The following is a 21210-nucleotide window of genomic DNA, read 5'->3' on the forward strand; positions in this document are numbered from 1 at the left end:
CAGATACACAGGGAGTACCTGACACAATGGGAATAATCCAGCTCACCCAGTGAGAGCACACGGAGAGGATCTGCCAGAGAGGCTACACGTTAAGGGCAGGCCAGAGGTGATTCAGGAGGGCCTGGAGTTTCAGGGACCGAGTTCTGGTGCTGTAAATACCACTGTGAATGTCTAGGCCAGGTAGGGGTCACATGCACTCCGAGAGCTCAGCTGCCCCACTGTGGTAGTTTTCTCCTCCGTGTCCTGGGATTCTGCTCTGAACAGGCCGTTGATAGTGTCAAACCCTCACAAAACTAGCCTCAAACATCCAGGCATTAAGAACTGCATATTTCGATTAACACAGCTTTCTAACTGGTCCCCTTTTAAATCTTTCCTCACACTGATGCATCCAACAGTACTACCAAATCAGTATTCCTAAAAACCCCAACTGCATGCCATTTCCCAGATTTAAAAATTTCCAATGGCTTCAAAATGAGACTCTCCTTGACCCTAATTCTACCTGTACTGTGAAATTTTAATAGCGTGAGTAGAATCAGGAAGTTCAAATCTGAATCCTGGATCTACCACTTATTAGCTGTGACCCCAAAAATAACTTAACCCCTCTGGGCTTCCTCAGTTCCTCATCTCTAAAATGGGGCTAGTACCCACATCACAAAGCTGTTCCTATCAAGTGAAAATTTTTATAAAGTGCTTACTTAGCACAAAATGCTTGGATAGGAGTTGCGTCCTTTAAATGTTAGCTATTATTATTACTTCCCCTAAATAAACTTCCTACACCACCTGGGATGCTCTCCTTGATCATTTCTAATACACAATGCCCAACTCAGGGCATCTGCTGGCAAAGTTCCCACCCATGAATCACTACTCCTTAACCACCTGCACCAGCACCATGAGTATTTAGTTAACATTTACGCTGTAGGGCGCCTGGGTGGCTCAGTTGGTTAGGTGACTGCCTTCGGCTCGGGTCATGGTCCTGGAGTCCCGCATTGGGCTCCCTGCTCAGCAGGGAGTCTGCTTCTCCCTCTGACCCTCCTCCCTCTCATGCTCTCTGTCTCTCATTCTCTCTCTCGCAAATAAATAAAATCTTAAAAAAAAAAAAATTAAAACATTTATGCTGTATATTCAAGGTGCTGGGCTGGAAATACAGGAAAAATAAACAGTCCCAACCCACAGAGCTCACAGTCTAATAATGAAAGACAGCCAGAGGAAGAGGTGCAATAACATGTTTTACAAGTGCCAAGGGTAGCTCTTCCTGGAGGCAACACAGATGCTTACACTGAATCTTCAAAGCTTAGTGGGTGAACCAGGCAGAGTGGGTGCACATGGAGTAACAGCACCAGGACTGTGGTCACACACACTCGTTGGGCCTTGCTGGAGCTCTGCGCCGAGGGTAGGCAGAGTGGGCGGAGGGTAAAGGGCCGCGGGATCATGGGGGTCATGAAGTGTTTGGACTTTATTCCTGAGGCAACAGGCAGCCACTAACTGATGCTAAGCATGGAAGCCCTGCTTGGGTTCTAGAAGAGCTGCACCTCTGCGGCCCAACGTGGGCTCCAACGTGACTACGGAACACCTGCAATGCGCTGGGATGACGAAGGAACTAATTTTTCTATTTCAATTAAATTTAAAAACCGATATGCAATTCCGTTCCTGGGAAATTTTAAAGTATGTTTGGGTATGTGAATCTACTTTCTCAACTGTAAATTTAATGAACTCTAAATATAGATCAAATATTCCTGGTGAAAATTCAGTGTCCAAACTAAGATGTGCTCTACGTGTAAAATATACTCCAAATATGAAAACTTAATACAAAAAAGTAAACTATTCCATTATAATCTTCATATTAACCACCTGCACATTTGAATATATTAAAGATGATATTAAAATTAATTTCACCAGTTTCTTTTTACCTTTTTTTTTTTTTTAAGTGAGCTCCTCGGGGCACCTGGGTGGCTCAGTCATTGGGCGTCTGCCTTCGGCTCGGGTCATGATCCCGGGGTCCTGGGATCGAGCCCCACATCGGGCTCCCTGCTCAGTGGGGAGCCTGCTTCTCCCTCTCCCACTCCCCCTGCTTGTGTTCCCTCTCTCGCTCTCTCTCTCTGTCAAATAAATAAGTAAAATATTTTTTAAAAATTAAAAAAAATAAAGTGAGCTCCTCGCCCAGTGTGGGGCTTGAACTCACGCCACAGAGATCAAGAGTCGCATGCTCCACCGACTAAGCCAGCCAGGTGCCCCTCTTTTTACTTTTTAACATGGCTACTAGGAAATGTAAAATGGCATATATGGCTCACATTATATTTTAGATAGCACTGACCCAACAGAACCAAAGGAAGATGACTAGAAGCAGGCAGACCAATTAAGAGACTCTTTAATAAGAGTCCAGATGAGACACAGGCCTGAATTATCTCAATTCTACCCATCTTCATAACCTAATTCAAGACCTACTACTACTTCTAAAAGCTTTTCCAATCATAATCATTTCTAATGAGTTGCTTTTCTCAGAACTACTGGGGCACTTAATCTTCTGTAACATTTGCTTTAGTGCTTAATTTATCACCTGTCATTTCTACTTAATTTTGGGGTGAGTTGTTTCTCAGAACCATCAGCTGCTAGGCTAGGGGCCACAACTTAGGCATCTAATTTTCCACATCGTTTGATGCATTTTCAATACTTTTAATAAATAGAGGTACACGGCTCCCCAGATACTCTGTCACAGTCTGGATACACCCTTGTGGCTAACTTTACCTTCTACAGCAGAAGGTATTGCCAATCTCTTCCTTCAGACACCTTAGGACATGAGCTAAAATGATATAAAAGTCAACGAAGAATCCAGGCCAATGTTCCAATACAGCAGTGATATCTAATCAGTGAGCAAGCACTGGTAGACTATATTGGGTCTATCAGGAAAAGAAGACCAAGATGGCAGAGCAATTTAGCATTTTCACAGATTCCATTAAAAATCAAGCAAACAAAAAATTTCTGATTATCCCTGGTTTCCACTGCCAGAGATAACCTTTGCAACCTAAGCATTAAGAACTTTCATTCAAGGGAAAGACACACAGCCTTAACATTTAAAAATTAACCCCTAAACTAATCCTTCTAACAAATAACACATTTTCCAGGTAGAAAGCCACATATTACTAGTCAATCTGCAACTCAGCATTTTCCCATCTACCTTTAAGTAGGATGAAGAAGAAAACCTTTTAAGAAAATGTTAAAAAGTATATAAATATATTTTACCGTATCATGGATAACAAAGTACTTCACCTAAAGTACCAAGTAAATTTTCCGAGGAGAATCCTTAAAAAACACACTCAAGCAACTGGTCAGCAGAAATAGGAAGCTAGCAGCAACTAGTTGCAAGCAAAGGGACACTTCGTGGTTATTAGTACTGATCTGGGAACTTTGTAGTTCTCGGATTTTTTTATGTCTGTCATTTAAAACATAAAGCTGACAAGTTACAACAGCATGAGAATCGACCTTTTTTTGCATTTGTTTAATGGCTACAAACATAATATAACAAAGTGCAAATAAAGTTTCTATCTCCAAACAATCGAGCAATCAAAGATGGAGTCAGGACAGCTCATAGGGAAAAATAAGTTAAGGCAGTTCTGTTCTGAAAGGCTGGATAAGAAATGGGGGAAACCTGTCAAAGAGCCTGGATGAAATCAGGGAGTTAAAAAGAAAGCACTCACTTCCTTTAGCACTGTGGGAAAATCCCAGTTGCTAATAGAAAGCTGAGGAAAGTTTAGTTTGGCTGATTTCATTTTGTTTTCCTTCCAACATCATCGCCGAGTTCGAACGACTGCTTTCCTCCCCTCACATTACTCAGTAAAAACGCCCCCACTGAATTGAGTTGCCTTCCGGAGCCCTGCTCCCCCGCAGCCCAGCCTGCAAACGTGCTCAGACGCCTCTGGGCGTGTTGTGGTCTCACCACTCTGCGGGCCGGCGCTCCAAACTCAATGGACAATGGGAGCTCACCCCCATCAACGCCAACTACAAAGCTCAGGAGGGCCATTTCCCTTTTCCTGCCCAGATGCTGTTTTCCCTCCTTCGAAGTAAGGCCCCGTGCTCCACTAGAGCCCCAGAGTGGGCTGGGACGCGTGTTTCCCTCCCCACCTGCAGAGCTGCTGATCCCCTCGAACCCCAAATAAGTTGTATCTCCGCGCACATCCCAAAAGGGATCCCCTTCCCCAGGGGCTTGGTCGGGGGCACGGTTTTCACAGTCCAGGTAGGACGCGGAGGGGATGTCTCTGGACGCTTGGTCATGGCCCTGCAAGCTAAGCCGTCCTCACTGTCCCCTCCCTAGCCTCCACTTGTCTCCCCTCCCCCTCTAGCGAGAAGAGCGGGGAGGTGCGGGCTGGCAGCACGGCCACGTCCTCCTCCAGGGGAGCCCACGGGGACACTCACCCTTTCACCACAAAGAAGGGGTCCTCCATGGACATGGCGTCCCAGCCCCCGGCTGCCTCACGCCTGCTCCGCGCACAGGGCGCCCTCCGAGCCCCCCTCTGCCCACCCTACTGGTCTGCCGCAGCCGCCGGCGCCTCGGCCTGGGGTACCCAGAGCTGCTGGCGCGCGCTGGCCGGGGCGCACGGGACCGCCACCGGTCCAGCACTCGATCGCCCCGCAGACCAAACCCCGGACTCTGACGCCGGCCCCCGCGCCTGCCTCCACCCCCGGCTCCTCCCGGCGCGTCTGGCCGGCTTGACCCCGCCCCCGGGACCCGCGGCCTCGGCCAACCACAGACGCCGCCCGTTGCACCACTTCCGCACCCGCGCTCACGTGACCAGGGCCGGCCCCGCCCCCCGTCGGCGGGGCTTGGGCGCCGCGTCACGCAACCCTGGAGGCGGGGCTCGGAGGCGGGTGGGCGAGAGCCGGAGTTCCTCCCACCCTTGCCCACTCAGGCTTCAGGGCCGGAGCTGCTTGTTTCCTCCTGGGGGGCAATTAGGTTTTCAAGATACGCACCAGTACCTGATTTGTACAATCCTTTTACCTTTCCTGTACTTTTAACGCTTGATTTTGATAACATGATTTATAAATCCATCTTGTCCTTGCAATAAAGCGCGCTCATATACATTATCTGACTACATTATCTGACTATGATAATGTTGTACAACTCCTTTACGTAGGTCCTACTATGTGTTCCGCAATGCCCTAAAGGCTGCATGTGCGTTATCTCAGTTTTCCTGGGGGGAAGGTATTATTTCCAGTTTGTAAATGACAAAAGTTCAGAGATTTCAAGATTGCCTGTGGTCACACACCCTGGACAGTTTCTCTGTGCTCTCCGCTAGACTGGATGTATTTTCTATTGCTGTGTATCCGGATGGCAAGTGAGCAGTATGGTAATTTTTTTCATACCGCATACAGTGTTTCCCTGGAGAGAACTCCTTTGAGAGACTAAGAAGGGGCCGGGTGTGGCAATTTCTTCCCAGCTGTAGTTCAAGAGCCCTTCCAGATAGCATTTTGGCCATAACAGTTAGCCAGCTCTCATGCTATGTATGTTATAGGCTTTGTGAACTTTAATTGCTAATTATCACTGAGCACTTACTGTGTGTCAGGCACTGTGCTGTTATCTCAGTTGCTCTCATAATGAGGTAATTACCACTATTATCCCCATTTTACGAATGAGAAATCTGAGAAATCTGAGATTCGTGAAGGTTAAATGACTTGCTTAAAGTCACCAGTCCTTGTGCAGATGGAAGAGTCCTCAGAGCCGGACAAACCCTGTTTGAACCTGGAGTCTATTATTTGGTTTCTCATCTGCAAAACATGAATAATAATATTTAGCTTGTGGATTATCGTGAAGGTTAAATAATAATGCATGTAAACCCCAAGGCCCCCAAAGAGTGGGGCAGCATTTGCAAAGGTGCAACCAAACCAATGTGAGTTTGCTCCTTAGTGAGTCAGAAACTGAACCATGTTGAGTTGTCATACAAAGAAAACTTGTATTTGCAGCAAATAAGGAGATCACGGGGAATGGCTTCCAAAGCCTTGATTCCCCAAGAGAGGGTGAATGGGTTCCTTTTGCTTAGGGTTAGGATGAATATTTAGATAGGGAAGCCTTGTTCCTATGTAGAGGTGTGCATAAGGTTACCCAAGTGCTTTAAGGAAACATACTTATACGTGTGTTGTATGTTACATAAATGAGTCTAAGTCTCCTCCTTGGGCAGATACTTTGGTATTATGATGAAGTAAAGGTAGTTGTAGGTCATTCCAGAGGTCCATCCGCGCAGTCATGAGTGGGGGTCGAGCTCAAAATGTCTAGGTGGTCTGGGCTGGTGGGAGGTCTTATCAGGGCCTTCACCATCACCTAAGTGGTGGCTTTGGGTTTCATGTGCTGAGTTAAGAGGTAAGCCAGAAAGAAGAGCTTAAGGGAAAATGTAAGACATAGATTAGTGAGTACAAGCAGGTAGGCAGGTAGGCAGTAAATTAGGCTGGGGAGGAGATGCTGGGATGCCTGGGTGGCTCATTCGGTTAAGCGTCTGCCTTCTGCTCAGGCCATGATCCCAGGGTTCTGGGATTGAGTCCCTCATCCGGCTCCTTGCTCACCCAGAGCCTGCTTCTCCCTCAGTCTGCCGCTCCTCCTACTTGTGCTCTCTCTCTCTGACAAATAAATAAATAAAATCTTTAAAAAGAAAAGAAAGTGTCCATGTTTCTCTGAGACCCAGGAGGAAGAGAGGTCAGATGTGGGGAAAAGAAGTTTTGGGGAGAGAACCATTTAATTTGGCTATGGACATATTGAGATGGGAAGGCGAAAAAGGATCATTGTTTATTCATTCAACAAACACACGTAATTGAGGGGCAGATGAGAATACTGATTAACAGCCGTACTTGGAGCCAGATTGCTCAAGTTCAAATTCCAATTCTGCTGCTTCCTGGCTATGGTGTCTTGGGCAAGCTGTTAAATCTCTCTCACTGTCCTCATCTGTGAAATGGACTGCATGATAAAAACTTCCTCATAGAGTATTACAAGGATTAAGTGAATTGATGTGTGAAAGGTGCTTAGAACAGTGCCCAGCACCTGTTGCGCTCTTACTGTGTGCTAGGCACTGAGGACACAGACGAATAGGCTTGGCCCTTGCCTTCAAGGGACCCTCAGATTGGTGGGACAGACAGGCCCCATGGAAAGGAAAGCTATAATTAAAATGAGGGAGAAACAAAGGAAGCTACTTCTTTTTTAAGTTTAACAGGCCCCAGGTCCTGGCATAAACAATCACTCAGGAAGAATACTCAGCAAAAAGCCATCTCCTCCCAACCCCCTGCCAAAAAAAAAAGAATTAAAAGTTCTCATGGAATAAAAAATCAAAGCAGTAGTTGCCTTGGGGTGGGAAAGGAAACTTTCTGAGGTGATGGAAATGTTTTCTATCCTGATAGGAGTGTGGCTTATACAGATATATGGCTTTGTTAGAACTCATCAAACTGTTAACACTTAGATTCTGTTCATTTTGCTGGAAGAGGCTACCACTCCACCTCTGAGTTTTCTGTACAGTCCCTAGAGGGCATCCAGGAGAACCTCCAGTCCCTGAGTGAGTCTGCAAAGTTAGGAGAGTGAGTGACAGAGGGAGCCTGCTGGGGGCCAGGCACAGGTCACTAGGCCACGGATTGGATGAGAATGAGGATCAGAAAGTATGGGATCACATCCTACCATTAAGGATTCTGGGGTAGGCTGGAGCCATCCCTTTCCCCTAAAGGCTGTGGGGGTGCCATGACATCCCTACAAGGGAATCTCTTCTACTCCAAAATGAGAATGAAAATACCAAACCTGCTCCCTTACAGGTTGTTTTAAGGATCAACTGGGATTTGTATGCGAAAGCGTTTTAGAAAGTACGAAGTACTGTAAGTACCCTAACTCCTTTTTTAAAAGTAATTAAAAATGTTTTCCTTGTGGTAAAATACAAGTAACAAAATTTACCATCTTAACCATTTTTAAGTATACAGTTCAGTAGTGGTTAGTACACTCACAGTGTTGCTCAACCAATGTCCAGATCTCTTTTCATCTTTGCAAAAACAAAACTCTGTACCAATTAAACAACTCTCTATTCACCCCTTCACCCACCCCCGACAGCCACCATCCTACTTTCTGCATCTGTGAATCTGACTACTGTAGGAACCCCATAACTGAAAGCATACAGTATTTGTCTTTTTGTGATTGCCTTATTTCACTTAGCATAATGTCCCCAAGGTTCATTCATGTTGTAGCACGTGTCAGAATTTCCTTCCTTTTTAAGGCTGGATAATATTCAGTTATGTGTACATACCACATTTTGTTTATCTATTCATCTATCCATGGTCACTTGGGTTCCTTCTACCTTTTGGCTACCGTGGAATCATGAAGCATGAACAAAGGTGCACAAATACTGCTTCGAGACCCTGCTTTCAATTCTTTTGGGTATATATCCAAACGTGGAATTGCTGGATCATATGTTAATTCTATTTTTAATTTTTTGAGAAACCACCAGACCGTTTCCACAGTGGCTGCACCATTTTACAATCCCACTAACAGTGCACAAGGGTTTCAATTTCTCCACATCCTTTCCAACACTTGTTATTTTGTTTGTTTGTTTAGTACCCATCCTAACAGGTGTGAAGCAATATCTTGTTGTGGTTTTGATTTACATTTCCCTGATGATTAGTGATGTTGATCATCTTTTTGTGTGCCTATTGACCATTTGTGTATCTTCTTTGGCAAAATGTCTGTTCAAATTCTTTTTCTTTTTTAAGATTTTATGTTTAAGTAATCTCTACACCCAGCGTGAGGCTTGAACTCACAATCCCAAGATCAAGAGTCGCATGCTCTACCAACTGAGCCAGCCAGGCTCCCCTCAAGTTCTTTGCTCATTTTTTGAGTTGTTTTTTGTTGTTGAGTTCACCCTAAATCTTTTTTGAAATAGCACAGAGTAAGGAAGAAAAGTGTTACATACATGTTAGTATTATACTCTTCATCATTTCCCCAATTGTTTAAGAACCCTGACACACATATGTATGTTCTAGAATACTCCAGGAAACAGTCACTTATGTTGGTTTCCATTGATCCAACTATGGCTGTCTATGTTTCCCAGCCCCAGCCACAGGAAATATCCACACAGTTGTTATGTTTTCTTTCCTCTCCTTGGATGTTACCAATATCTCCCGCTTTTACTCTCTACACACTTGTTTAAAATAAATAAGGAGGAATTCTAGTCAACTTACATAGCCCAACACAAAGAAGTGATTAAGAATTTTTTTTAGGTAGGCTCCATGCCCAGCATGGAGCCCAAAGCAGGGCTTGAGCTCACAACCCTGAGATCAAGACCTGAGGTGAGATAAAGAGTTGGATGCTTAACTGACTGAGCCGCCCAGGTGCCCCAGTGATTAAGAATTTATGGAATATACATTTGATGATTATCAGAAGTGTTTAAAAGTGTGTAAAGACAGGTATGGAAAATAGCAAGACATAAAATTGTATATATGATATATATTTTTACATACACTGTTCATTTTTATGTATACATTTATGCACATATACACTCTGTTCATTTCATATACACATTTATGCATATATACAAACATTTTTATACATAGAAAATTTTTATATGTACAAAAAAGGAAATGTATTTAAAATTTGGTAATTTTTACTTGGATGATCAGAAATACAAAAAGTAAAAAAAAAATTTTTTTTTTAAAAGAGAAGTGAGAAAGCCAAGTGACCACATATTCAAAAACTACATCAAAAGTTAGCAGTCTTAAATCCTTTCGAGAATAAGGCAAGTTAGGCATGTATGAATGAATGGATATTGGTAAGTATTAAAAGTTAAAATATGTTATTGGAATTCAGTGACCTCTTTGACAAAACAGTGAATTTGAACCATTGTAGGAGGGCAGGTTGACCTCTACCATTTTCTACGAATTTGTCAGGGCACAGGGAATCTCTCCTGGTAAACGAGAGATTGTTCTTTTGATTGCTAACATTTACTTACTATGATTGCTAACATTTACTTACTATGTACCAGACATTGTGCTAAGTGATATCCATGCATAATCTTCAGAAGCGGCTCCATAGGGCAGGTTTTAGAATGTGTTTGTACATCAGGGCTAGGAGGCTTGAACTCAGGTTACAAGATAGACCCACTGTCTTTTCTTCTACTACTGGTTTATTTGGGACAGCTCAAGAGTGCCGATGGTGATTGTGTGTGTGATAATCGTGCTCTAAGGTCCAAACAAGTGACCGGTCACCTCTTGGTTCCACCACTGGGGAGCTCATTGAATCCTCACAACAACTCTGTAAGGAGGATAGTGCTATTACCCTCCTTTTCCACATGAGAAATCTGAGGCTTTGAGAGGTTGATAATTTGCCCAAGGTCTCATGTGTAGGAAATGGCAGAGGCCCATTTGAAAACAAGTTTGTCTGACTCCTAAACCCATGTTCTTTGCTACAGTATCCTACTGCCCATTTGCACAAGGGCTAGCCTTCTCCAAAAATTAGCAAGTGGATTTTACCTAAGCACAGAAAATGGCTCAGATTGGACTTCACACACACACACCCATGCACTCACCCACAGGAACACCTGCTGGAGCACATGCACACCTATTGAATTTTTTTAAAGTAGCCAAGAGGAAACTATTTATTGACTGTGATAAACTAAATTGTATGGAAAATAGCAATATTTAACAAATAAGACCCTCCTGCTAACTTGATAATTTGTCTTTTGATTTTTGAGGATGACCCGTCCCATTGGGTCAGATTCTTCAGATGGGCCTTATGATACATAGGTATTAAAAAACCAAGACACACACACACACACACACACAGGGAGCCAAAATACAATTAAAGGGATCCATAGTGAACAAGATAAGCACGGGACACTGAAAAGTGCAGCCTGAGATTTAAGGATAGACAATTGCTCAGAGGGAGGGCTTGTTCTTCCCAGGGAGAATTCACAGGACTCTTCCCTACCCCAGTGATTCCCAGCTTAGTGGGTGGGTTAGGTTTCACTTGTCCTTTAGGATCTTGATTATCATCAAATCTATTTGTTTAAGAATTTAAGGACTATTGAAACGATCCTACTTTTTAAAATGTACTGTTAAATGAAGAAGAGAGGGAAGAACAAAGGAGAGAAGGAAGAAGGAAAGGAAGAAAGAAATACAAAGATCTGAGAAGAGAAAGTGCTAGGAGGGGCTGAGAGGTTACCAAATATTAATTTCATTACCTGGCTTCTTTTTTCTTTGGAGAAATGAAAGACAAATAGTTTCCTATTGCTGCTGTAAAAATGACCATAAACTTAGTGACCTAAAACAACACAAATGTATTATTTTACAGTTCTGGAGGTCAGAAGTTTGAAAGTGGGTCTCATGAGCTAAAATCAAAGTGTTGGGAGGGTTGCATTCCTTCTTGGGGTCTTAAGGGAGAATCTGTTCCTTCTCTTTCCAGTTCTAGAGGCTGTCTGCTTTCCTTGGCTTAGGTCCCCTTTCAACAATGGCATCTCTTTGACCTTGCTTCCGTTGTCACATCTTCTCTGATTCTGACCCCTTTGCCTTCCTTTTATAAGGACCCTTGCGATTACATTGGGCCCACCAGATAATCCCGGATAATCTCCTATCTCAAGATTCTTAACTTAATCCTATCTGCTAAATCCCATGTAAGGTAACATTTTCACATGTTCTGGAGATTCGGATGTGGATATCTTTAGAGTGATGGGGGTGGGGACATTATTCAGCCTACCACAGAAGGAAACCAAATGTTTATAGTTTTGGGGCCTACCAGGTACATCATAAACAGAGCCTCATCTGATACCTCAACAACCTTGTGCAATATATGCCAGGATTTGCTTTTAAAGCTGAAGAGACTGAGCCTTGGTGCAATCTGGGATTCTGCCCAAGGCCAAGCAGCAGGGATGAAGACCCAGATCCCTGAACCCCAGCGCAAGCCAGCCTGCCTCATGGCCCTGCCTCCACTCATCTCTCCCATTCACGTCCACTTCCTCTTTCCCATCTCGGCTGGTCCCCCAGCTCCCTGGACAGGCTCAAGCTGCTGTTTCCCAACGTGGCATGCTCTCCTGATGACAATTGTGTAGTCACAGCTTGATCCTGGGGATTTCTAATCAAGCAAGCCAAGTAGCTGCCCCTCCAGATCTTCTTTTAGGACTTTTTCTTGCCCTCCTTGATTCAACAAGCATTTTGAGCTTATTGTGCTGGGTGCTAGTGCAGCAAGGAAGATAGACCTAAGCTAAAAAGAACCGGACAGTCAGTGATACATACTGTATCAGACAAAAGGGGGTCTAAGATTGTAGGAAGCCAGAGGAGGGAGTTCCAAGTCCTAGGAGCTTTGTGTGAATCTTTTACATTGACCCTGGGTGAAATCTAAGTTCCAGTGAAGAACCAAAGGCTCCTTTTCTTTTGAGCTCCTTAAGGGACCAGGTATCGTTAGTCTTTCTGTGCCTTGCACATAGCCATGCTCCATAAATAATTAAAAGTTGGGAATAGGGTCAAGACAGGCACACTAAAAGGAGGAAGCAGTGTGTGAGACCAATAAAGGGTTAAAAGTCACCTTGGAAGGCAGTCAGCCCTGCCATTTTGTCTCTCTATTCTACCTAGCAACTGGTGACACCAAGTATTTCTCCCTGTTTTTATAGGAGAGGGCCCTGGGTACTGCTAGGTTGTTGAGTCACTGAAGAGCAAGAGCTGATGGAGATGGTGTAGACTTTTGATGTCATCTACCTTGTGAGGGGTAGAAGCCATTCTGGAAGTACCCTCTTGGTAACTTCCTCACTTTCCTTCTGAGCATTGCTACCCTTCTTTTCTGCTCATCTCCTTTCCTTTCCTTTTGTTTCTCCTTACTAGCTTAGTGAATCTCGGGTTGGGGATGTGGTCAGAATTTCAGGGGCACTGAATAGTGGAGGAGATCCACTGCTCAGGTTTATTTCTGTTTTTTTTTTTTTTTTTTTTTTTTCTCCTCAACATAAGCCCTACCTGTCACAAAAAATCCCAGAAAGATAAAACCATGGTTCTGGACTTGTTTACTGGGTATAAAGATATATCAACTGAGTAGGAGGAATTTTTTATTTTTTATGGTATCCATGTCATTGGAAAAGCAGATGCCTTCTGTTGTCTGAAATACATAAGAAGGCCCACGGGCTGGAAGCACCAGGCTTCTCTGTCTTAAGCAACTGCTCACCCAGCAAGGGGCTGGTACTCTTGAGTGGTTTGGCAGGCAAAGTCTAGAACTCAGTCTGGGCCACCACCATAGGTGGTGACTCATGTACTTGACAGTCAAGAGCTCTTTCAAATCATCTGTGTATTAATTCCGCAAATGTTGGTTGATGAGCTACTATATGCAAAGCACTTTTGGAGATACGACAGTGAGTAAGACAGACAGACATAGTTCCTGCTTCTACAAAAATTTAATCCAGAGAAGTCCCACCATTCAAGTCTAGGCTTGAAAATGGGAAAAACTAGGGGTGAAGATAAGAGACAGATGATGGAAAGAGGAAAGGAGGAAGGAGGAAACATGATATTTCTAGAAGTTCAAAGCTTATATATCATCTACATTTGATTGTCAAAGAACTCTCCAGTAATATGACCATAATATCTACCCTACACATAATCTTTCATGTGATAGTTTCACTAACCCTTTGTGGTAGGCTAAGAAAATATCCCCATTTCAAGATAAGGAAACGCAGGCCTAGAGTAGGGAGGCCGACTCAGCTCACATAATGAACAGAGTCCAAAGTAGACACAGGTCCTCGAGCCCGTAGTCCCAGGCTTTACCACAATGTCATAGCACCTTCGGATGTGGATATTTGGCACGTTGATCATTAGTAGAATTTGAAATAAAACCAGTCAGCTATAAAGGACAGGAAAGGTCGCTTTGTGCTGGTTATTCTCCTTTTGACTCCTTAGACTCCAATGTTTCTTTGTCCTGTCTTGTGCCCTGGGAAGCTGACTGCCACAGACTGCATCACCTAGCTGCTCTTGCAGGCTGATATCTGGTTGGGTTCCCCCCATGGGAGGCACTGAGAGGAGAGAGATCAGAGAGCAGAGAGGAAAGAGAGGTTGGAGTATGTCCTTCTTCCTCCTTGCCCTCATTCTGCAATGCGTCTGGTAGTAGCTGTGTCCCTCTGCTGTAGAGTTTTCCCTGAATAGTCCCTTCTTCATGGTTCTAGGTCCCGCTGAGCCTCAGTAACGCTATTTGCTACTCTTATCTCCGCAAATCTAGGGGCAGTCACAGGCTTTCCATGATTGCTAACTTCTGCATGCCCCATCATCCCTCATTTATTCCCTTAACCTTGCACATACATATGCAAAGAGTCCCTTCCTTCAGGTCTCTTCACGTGACTCACCTGGAGTGAAGGCTGTTTCCTGCCAGAACCCTGACTGAGCATTCTTGAGCATTGAGGGATGCTGACAAAGAAGGGAGGCAGGGTTATGAAAAAGACTTGGTCTGCTTGTTATTTGTGTCTAATGCGGGCCCTGAGTAGGGGCTTCTAGATGGGGAAATACAGAGAGGAGATACCAAAGTGTTTGGGGTCAGGAAATGTCAAGATAACTCCAATGTCACTTCCAGTGTATTGCTTTCACTGACTCCACAGCCTGCGGTAGACTGCTCTTCCTCTGTAGTCCTATGGTGCCTGTCCACAGTTCTACAGTTTCTATTTGCAAAACTCTTCCCTTAAAGGCAGGGAGAGATCTCCTCACTTTCCTTTTCTTTATTTCCCAGGCACTACCTAGGGACCAATAGGTACTTAATAAATGCTTCCTGAGTGAATTTTTGTTCAAAGGTAGTGTCCCTAAGAAACTGAAGTTATCCGACTATGATGAGCCATATAGAATCTGGGCACAATAATGACTACAAAATTGCACCTGTGGCTTACTGTAGTTGTAGAATTTGTCTGAAAAAAAATATATATATATATGTTTCACACTTTATAACTCATCTTGTTCTTCACTTCAGCCTATGTGAACTTGTGACCTGGTGTGAGGGGGACATATATGAGATCTCTCTTGCACAGCCATGTGTGGTTTATGTGTTTAATCTTGAAATAACCAAGGTCAGTCTCTCGTTATTACAATTCTATGGTTGTATCAATCTGCTTCACAAATGGTTGAATCCTTCACAGACAAGGACTGATGACGGATAAGCCCCCTAAGTTGCCAACCAGGCTAGTATTAAAAGGCAGACTTGGAGATTATCTGCTTAGAAATGGCCTAGAGTTCAAAGAGTTAACATGAGAAAATGTGGGCCTTTGCTATAGACTTTATTAGACTTTAGTCTGTTTCCATGGAGCTGTTGCCAAGGTACGTGCAACCGAAATTTCTCTAAGACAATATTCCACTCCCCTAAGGCCCTCTTCTTCTTGGTTGACATTGAATCTATCTAAATCTGAGAAATTCAACTCATTTGTAGCTTTTTCTTCTGACTAGTTGGAATATCTGCCTATTCTTTCTTAAAGCCTATTGACCTCAATCCTCTTACCCCAGGGGGTTACCAAGAACTGGAGAGAGGAGGCCTAAGGTAAAGATGAAGCATGTGGCTCTTTATACACTAGTTTTGTGAAACCCAAATTGAGACAGATGACAAAGGACATTCTTTCTGATGTCCGAATTTATATTTATTCTGGAAAACCTTTCAAGAGTATGCATATCAAATCACATTTTGTTACAACTTCAATGAATCATGTAAAAAGAATAAAATTCCTAAATTAGAATTCTCCTGGGAAATATGAGACATCATTGTATATAGAGAATACTAAGAAAAAAACCTACCAGAGCTCATTCATTCATTCTCTAAAACTCTACATGGCCGTACTGTGTTCTCCTTCTTATTCCTCAAACTCATGGAGTGTGCACCCTCCCGGAAGACTTGGGCTTGCTGTTCTCTCTGGAAGGTTCCTCTTCCATGGCTCACTTCCGCCCTGTATCCAAATTTCTTCTCAAATGACACCTGCTCAGAGAGGCCTTTCCTGGTCCTTCTATCTAAAAGATCAGCTCTCTTCACACTGTTTACTTTCTCTGCTTTACTTTCCTTCACAAACTTTGTCACTACTTAATCTTGTTTAAGATATATTTATCTATTGCCAGTCGTCCTCATAGAAATTAGCTCAGAGAAAGGGACTTTGATGTGTTCGTTGCTGTGTCCCTAGCAGCTAGGACTGGGTCTACTGGAAATTCAGAAGAGAATAAAATTTATAGGGGTGCCTGGGTGGCTCAGCCATTTAAGCGTCTGCCTTCAGCTCAGGTCATGATCCCAGGATCCTGGGATCGAGTCCCACATCGAGTCCCACATCAGGCTCCTTGCTTAGCAGGGAGCCTGCTTCTTCCTCTCCCTCTGCCTGCTGCTTCCCCTGCTTGTGCTCACTCTCTCTCTTTCAAATAAATAAATAAAATCTTAAAAAAAAAGAATAAAATTTATATGAAATAAGACCTCGGTAACCTCCAAAAAAGGTAGCCTCAAAAGAGTAGCTAAAAAATTCAAATTGTCGCATTCAGCACACACGGGACTATAAGTTCCTGTAGTTAGATGAGTGGTTAGGAGAGAGACTAGCAGTTCTTGTTGGGGATAGAAGCATCCACATGACTGCATGGTTTGAGAAGTGTCCAAAGATCCTTATAACTAAAAATATCACCATCCCCTTCTCCTCCTCATTCCCACAATGCCTGAAATTCCAAAGAGTAGTTCCCAGAAATCATAATCATTTTGATTGTATTAAGGCATTGGGCCATTTGGGAGAACCAATGAATAATAATCAGAATTGTGATGACCTGGTTATCCAATTAGGATGCAAAGCCACTTGGAAGATCTGGAGCCTGGGCCCCCAGGGACTGGGAAATCAGGGACAACGAGTCATTGTGACACAAGGGGGCGGGAGAGAGCAGGAACGACCGGGCGAGGAGAAGACTGGAACAGAATCTGGGTTGGGGAAGTGCCCTTACGTTAGGGCCAGTTGGGTCACCTAAGGTGGAGAGACTTCACATACGAGATATCAAGAGTGTGATTCCTGGCTCCTCCACTTACGGATTCTAGGGATGATCTTAGGCAATTTTCTTCACCTCTCTGCACCTATTTTTGTCTGCAAGATGGGAATTATAAGACCTACCTCAAAGGGGTGCTGTGAGGAATAAACGAGACTCCTATTTATCGAGGACTTAGCATGGTACCCAACACAGGGCACATACTCAATAAATAAATTGCCGTTCTGATGGTTATGTTTCAGATTCTGCTGCCCTTCATTGCTCATTGGAGGCCCAACTTCATGGAACGTTTGCCACCTCCTTGGAGTGTTTCTGGATTCCTTCATATGAGAACAGGGTCTCTCTCTGCTGAGCTGGGGGAGCACTCCATTGGTCCTTCCTTCATAGCACTTACTGCCTGCTGCCATGGATTTACTTATGCATTGTATTTATTTATGTTACATGCTTTAGTTCTTCAATAATACTATCACTTCCTGGACGACAGAACTAGTATCTGATTTATTTTACTGTTCCTGACATTGCCTCACAACTCCTTGTACATCACAGATACCCAATAAATATAAATTGCCCCATGGATGAATATCTGTAAACACTTTGTCAATTATTTTATGATCCAGTGATTTTTTTCTTTTTTTTTTAAAGATTTTATTTATTTATTTGACAGATAGACAGCGAGAGAGGGAACACAAGCAGGGGGAGTGGGAGAGGGAGAAGCAGACTCCCCACGGAGCCGGGACTCTGATGTGGGACTCGATCCCAGGACTCTGGGATCATGACCTGAGCTGAAGGCAGACGCTTAACGACTGAGCCATCCAGATGCCCTATGATCCAGTGATTTTTCACAGTCTTTTGTAAAAATGGCCTAACCAGGTCATCTACAGGTTAAAGGGGACATAATTTAAAATGTGCAGTAACCACTGCCTCTGGTCTGGGGCTATTTGGTTATGTTGTTCAGGCTTTCCAGCAATGTCTATCAGAGGCTGCTGGGAAAGGGCAGCAAATGTCCTTTAAGAGGCAGTTGGACTGGCCTGGACAGAAGACTATATTCTAAATTGCAGATTACTGTTCAATAAGTGAGTTGATGCTGATAATCTGTTCATGAAAAGGGAGAGAAAAATCTAATTTCATAATTACTAGAGCAAGAAGAGAGAATCAAAAGCTTAAACTGAATTTATGAAATAAAAAATGGTCAGAGATAGGTTTCTTCAAATGATTCAATCTGCATAATTATACTAGAAATCTGATCATCTGGGCTACATATTGATAGGATAGAAAGCATCCTAAGGACTAATGTACCAGGAGAGAAAGGGTACCGTGGACTTTCCCCTCTCTTCTCTGTTCTAAGTTACTGACTTCACATCTGTCAACCAACTTCCCATCACGGCTGAGGTAGCATTTTGGAAGCCCAACTCAGGAGCGAGTGTGACTTGTACTTGTGGACACAGCAGATGGGTAAGTGGGCCCATGGCGAACCGAGGGGACGGGACCGTGATGCCCCTGGAGCAGAGCCACGCTGCAGCTGCGCGAGGGGAGACGAGCAGACGACCGGCAGATGGAGGCCAGCCTTCAGGGGCAGAGCAGCCTTTGAAGTCAGGGCTGGCTGGTGCAGACAAACTGCTCTGAAATCAGGAACTGGATTGAGATTGAGGTTGGCAAAAAGGACATGACACTGTACTTGGACAGTATTGTCAACAGACCATGTTTCTATTTCCCTCTTATAAACTCCAGACAATGCAGATTTTTATGAGGTTATATTTTGGTAAGAAAGTGACATTAGGGACGCCTGGGTGGCTCAGTCCATTAAGCGCCTGCCTTTGGCTCAGGTCACGATCCCAGGGTCCTGGGATCGAGTCCCGCATCGGGCTCCCTGCTCCGCGGGGAGTCTGCTTCTCCCTCTGCCTGCCACTCTCCTTGCTTGTGCTCGCTGGTGCTCACTCTCTCTCTCTCTCTGACAAATAAATAAATAAAATCTTTTTAGAAAAATAAAAAAAAGAAAGTGAAATTATAGGAATTGTAAATAATATGTGTGGAGATGATGTGGGACATAGACAAAATCCTCCCATTGAGCAGTAATGCCCCAACTTGTTAATACTTTGGGGGTTTGATTTTTTTTTTTTTGCTTTGTTTGCCGATGTCCTAGGCATGTAGACCCCAGATGTCATAAGAAGAACCCCACCCAGATTCCAAGGGAAATTCTATACCAATCCAGCATCGCTGAGAAACACAGTCTCTTTTTAAATCCCTTCTTCCTTCTCCTCTCCCATTCTTTGCCTGGAATTTTATTTCTGTGAGGTTTTTTTCCTATGAATCAGTGTGGAAGCAATTCCTACCTATTTCTTTCCCCCTCATTCCCTCAGGTCCAGTCACGGGTCTTCTTGCTGCTCCTGGACCATGCCAGGTTCGTCCTTTCCTCCAGGTCTTTGTACAGTCCCCCTGCCTGGACTGGTGTCCCCAGATACCTGGCTGGCTCTCTCATTCCCAGCAGGCACTTGCCCTGAAGTCTCCTTCTTGGGGAGGCCTTTCTTTCTTTCTTTCTTTCTTTCTTTCTTTCTTTCTTTCTTTCTTTCTTTCTTTCTTTCTTTCTTTCTTTTTTTTAAAGATTTTATTTATTTATTTGAGAGAGAGAGAATGAGAGACAGAGAGCATGAGAGGGAGGAGGGTCAGAGGGAGAAGCAGACTCCCCGCTGAGCAGGGAGCCCGATGCGGGACTCGATCCTGGGACTCCAGGATCATGACCTGAGCCGAAGGCAGTCGCTTAACCAACTGAGCCACCCAGGCGCCCCTGGGGAGGCCTTTCTTAAGCATTGCTGTTTTAAACTGCATTGCTTCATCCTTTTTGCAGCTTTATTTTTCTCCATTGCACTTTCCAAAAGACATGATGTATATTTCCTGTACTTTGTGTTGTCTGTCTTGCTCCCCTCCATCTACTAGGGTGTAGGCTCCACAAGGGCAGACATTTGTATCTGTTTGGTCTGCTGTGTGCTCAGGGCCTAGAACAGTGCCTGGCACGGAGGAAGCACTCGTATGTTTGTTGAATACACAGATGGATACTAAGAAGGTGTGAGAACTAATGTTCATGACTTGTTCTTCCTTCTGCCTCCCTCTCCGAACAGTTGGGTATCTGCAGAGTCGCCACAAAACCTTTCCAGATGTGGAGCAATGGAAGAGTTTCAAAATTGGTTGCAGATTCAAGCATATACACCTTTTGCAGATTCCAGACTAGGTGTAAATGAGATTTCAGCTCTGCTCCCCATTCGCCAGCCTGCACTTTCTGAAAAGTATTTTGAAAAGTATACATTCCAGGTTAAATAGATTCATATTCATTTCAGCATCTTTCAAAACAGAGAAATCAAAAGCTTCGCCAACAACTTAATTCACAAATATTTACGAAGCTCCTACCATGTGTCAAGCTCCCTGCGGCAGGCCTTGGCAGTAAGCACAAAGGAAAGAAGCAAAGTCCCAGTCCTCAAGTGCCTTAGGATTGAGAATGGAGTAGAAGGTAAACAAAGATAAAGAGAATAGAAGGCAGAATATGATAACTACTGATTTGGGGGTAGTATTTGTACTGCTGCTTTAATCTCTGGCTCTTAGTTATAGAAGAACCAACACTTCCATGATGAGAGACTCTTATGCTCAACTGGAGAGCCTTCCACTGGGTTGCTTCCTCATCCCAACGCTTATCCCCCCAACCCCCCAGCCCCAGGAAGGAAAAAGGGGAAGAAAAAGCTGAAAGCAACGAAAAGGGGCCTTGAAGCCTTACGTTCTGCCCAGGCCTGGGGAAGACCAGACTCCTCCATCTTGCTCAGTGCTGCAGCTGATATGCAGGACCCATTCCATGTGGAGGGGCCCACAGGGCTGCGTGCCTGCTCTGAACCCGGCCAAGCTGCTCCCACCCCAGCTAGAGGAGCAGGGAGAAAGGAGAGGACAGTTCTGCTTTTATAGAACCTGGCGCAATCAGGCGGAAGGGGCCCTGGCTGGACCTGGTTCAGTCTCAGGGCCTCCTGTCGTCCTTCGAGGTTAAGGTAATGGTAGCCTGGCCTTGCGGTGGCCCGTTCTCAAAGACAGTCTCCATGTAATGAATGCTTTCAGAAACAGTTTTAGAGAAAAGGAAGTATAGACAGACTTGCATGCACCAAAGCCGACCCAACTGTTTTGTGAATGATTTTTTTAATTTGATATTTTTTTCTTAAATATATATTTATAAATAAAGGGGAAGGAGTCAACATCATTAAGTAGTATTCAGCCTGGGGAATGGGAGCCTGACGCAGT

At 44.1% G+C, this 21210-nt stretch overlaps 1 protein-coding gene across 2 annotated transcripts in view; it reads right to left on the minus strand.

Annotated features, from left to right (window-relative positions):
* STX6 (syntaxin 6) overlaps positions 1-4653 on the minus strand; it is a 46456-nt gene extending 41803 nt beyond the window's left edge. The window contains exon 1 of one of the 2 annotated variants that reach the window (XM_035010569.1): positions 4408-4653. In XM_035010569.1, the coding sequence (XP_034866460.1) occupies positions 4408-4442 (35 nt within the window). In that variant the 5' untranslated portion in view covers positions 4443-4653. The remainder of the gene's footprint in view (positions 1-4407) is intronic. The other variant, XM_035010570.1, reaches the window with a different exon arrangement.
* Positions 4654-21210: the final 16557 nt, after the last annotated feature.

The sequence above is a fragment of the Mirounga leonina genome, unplaced genomic scaffold (assembly GCF_011800145.1).
Source record: "Mirounga leonina isolate KUSES-001 unplaced genomic scaffold, KU_Mleo_1.0 Mir_154, whole genome shotgun sequence".
Lineage (NCBI taxonomy): Eukaryota > Metazoa > Chordata > Mammalia > Carnivora > Phocidae > Mirounga > Mirounga leonina.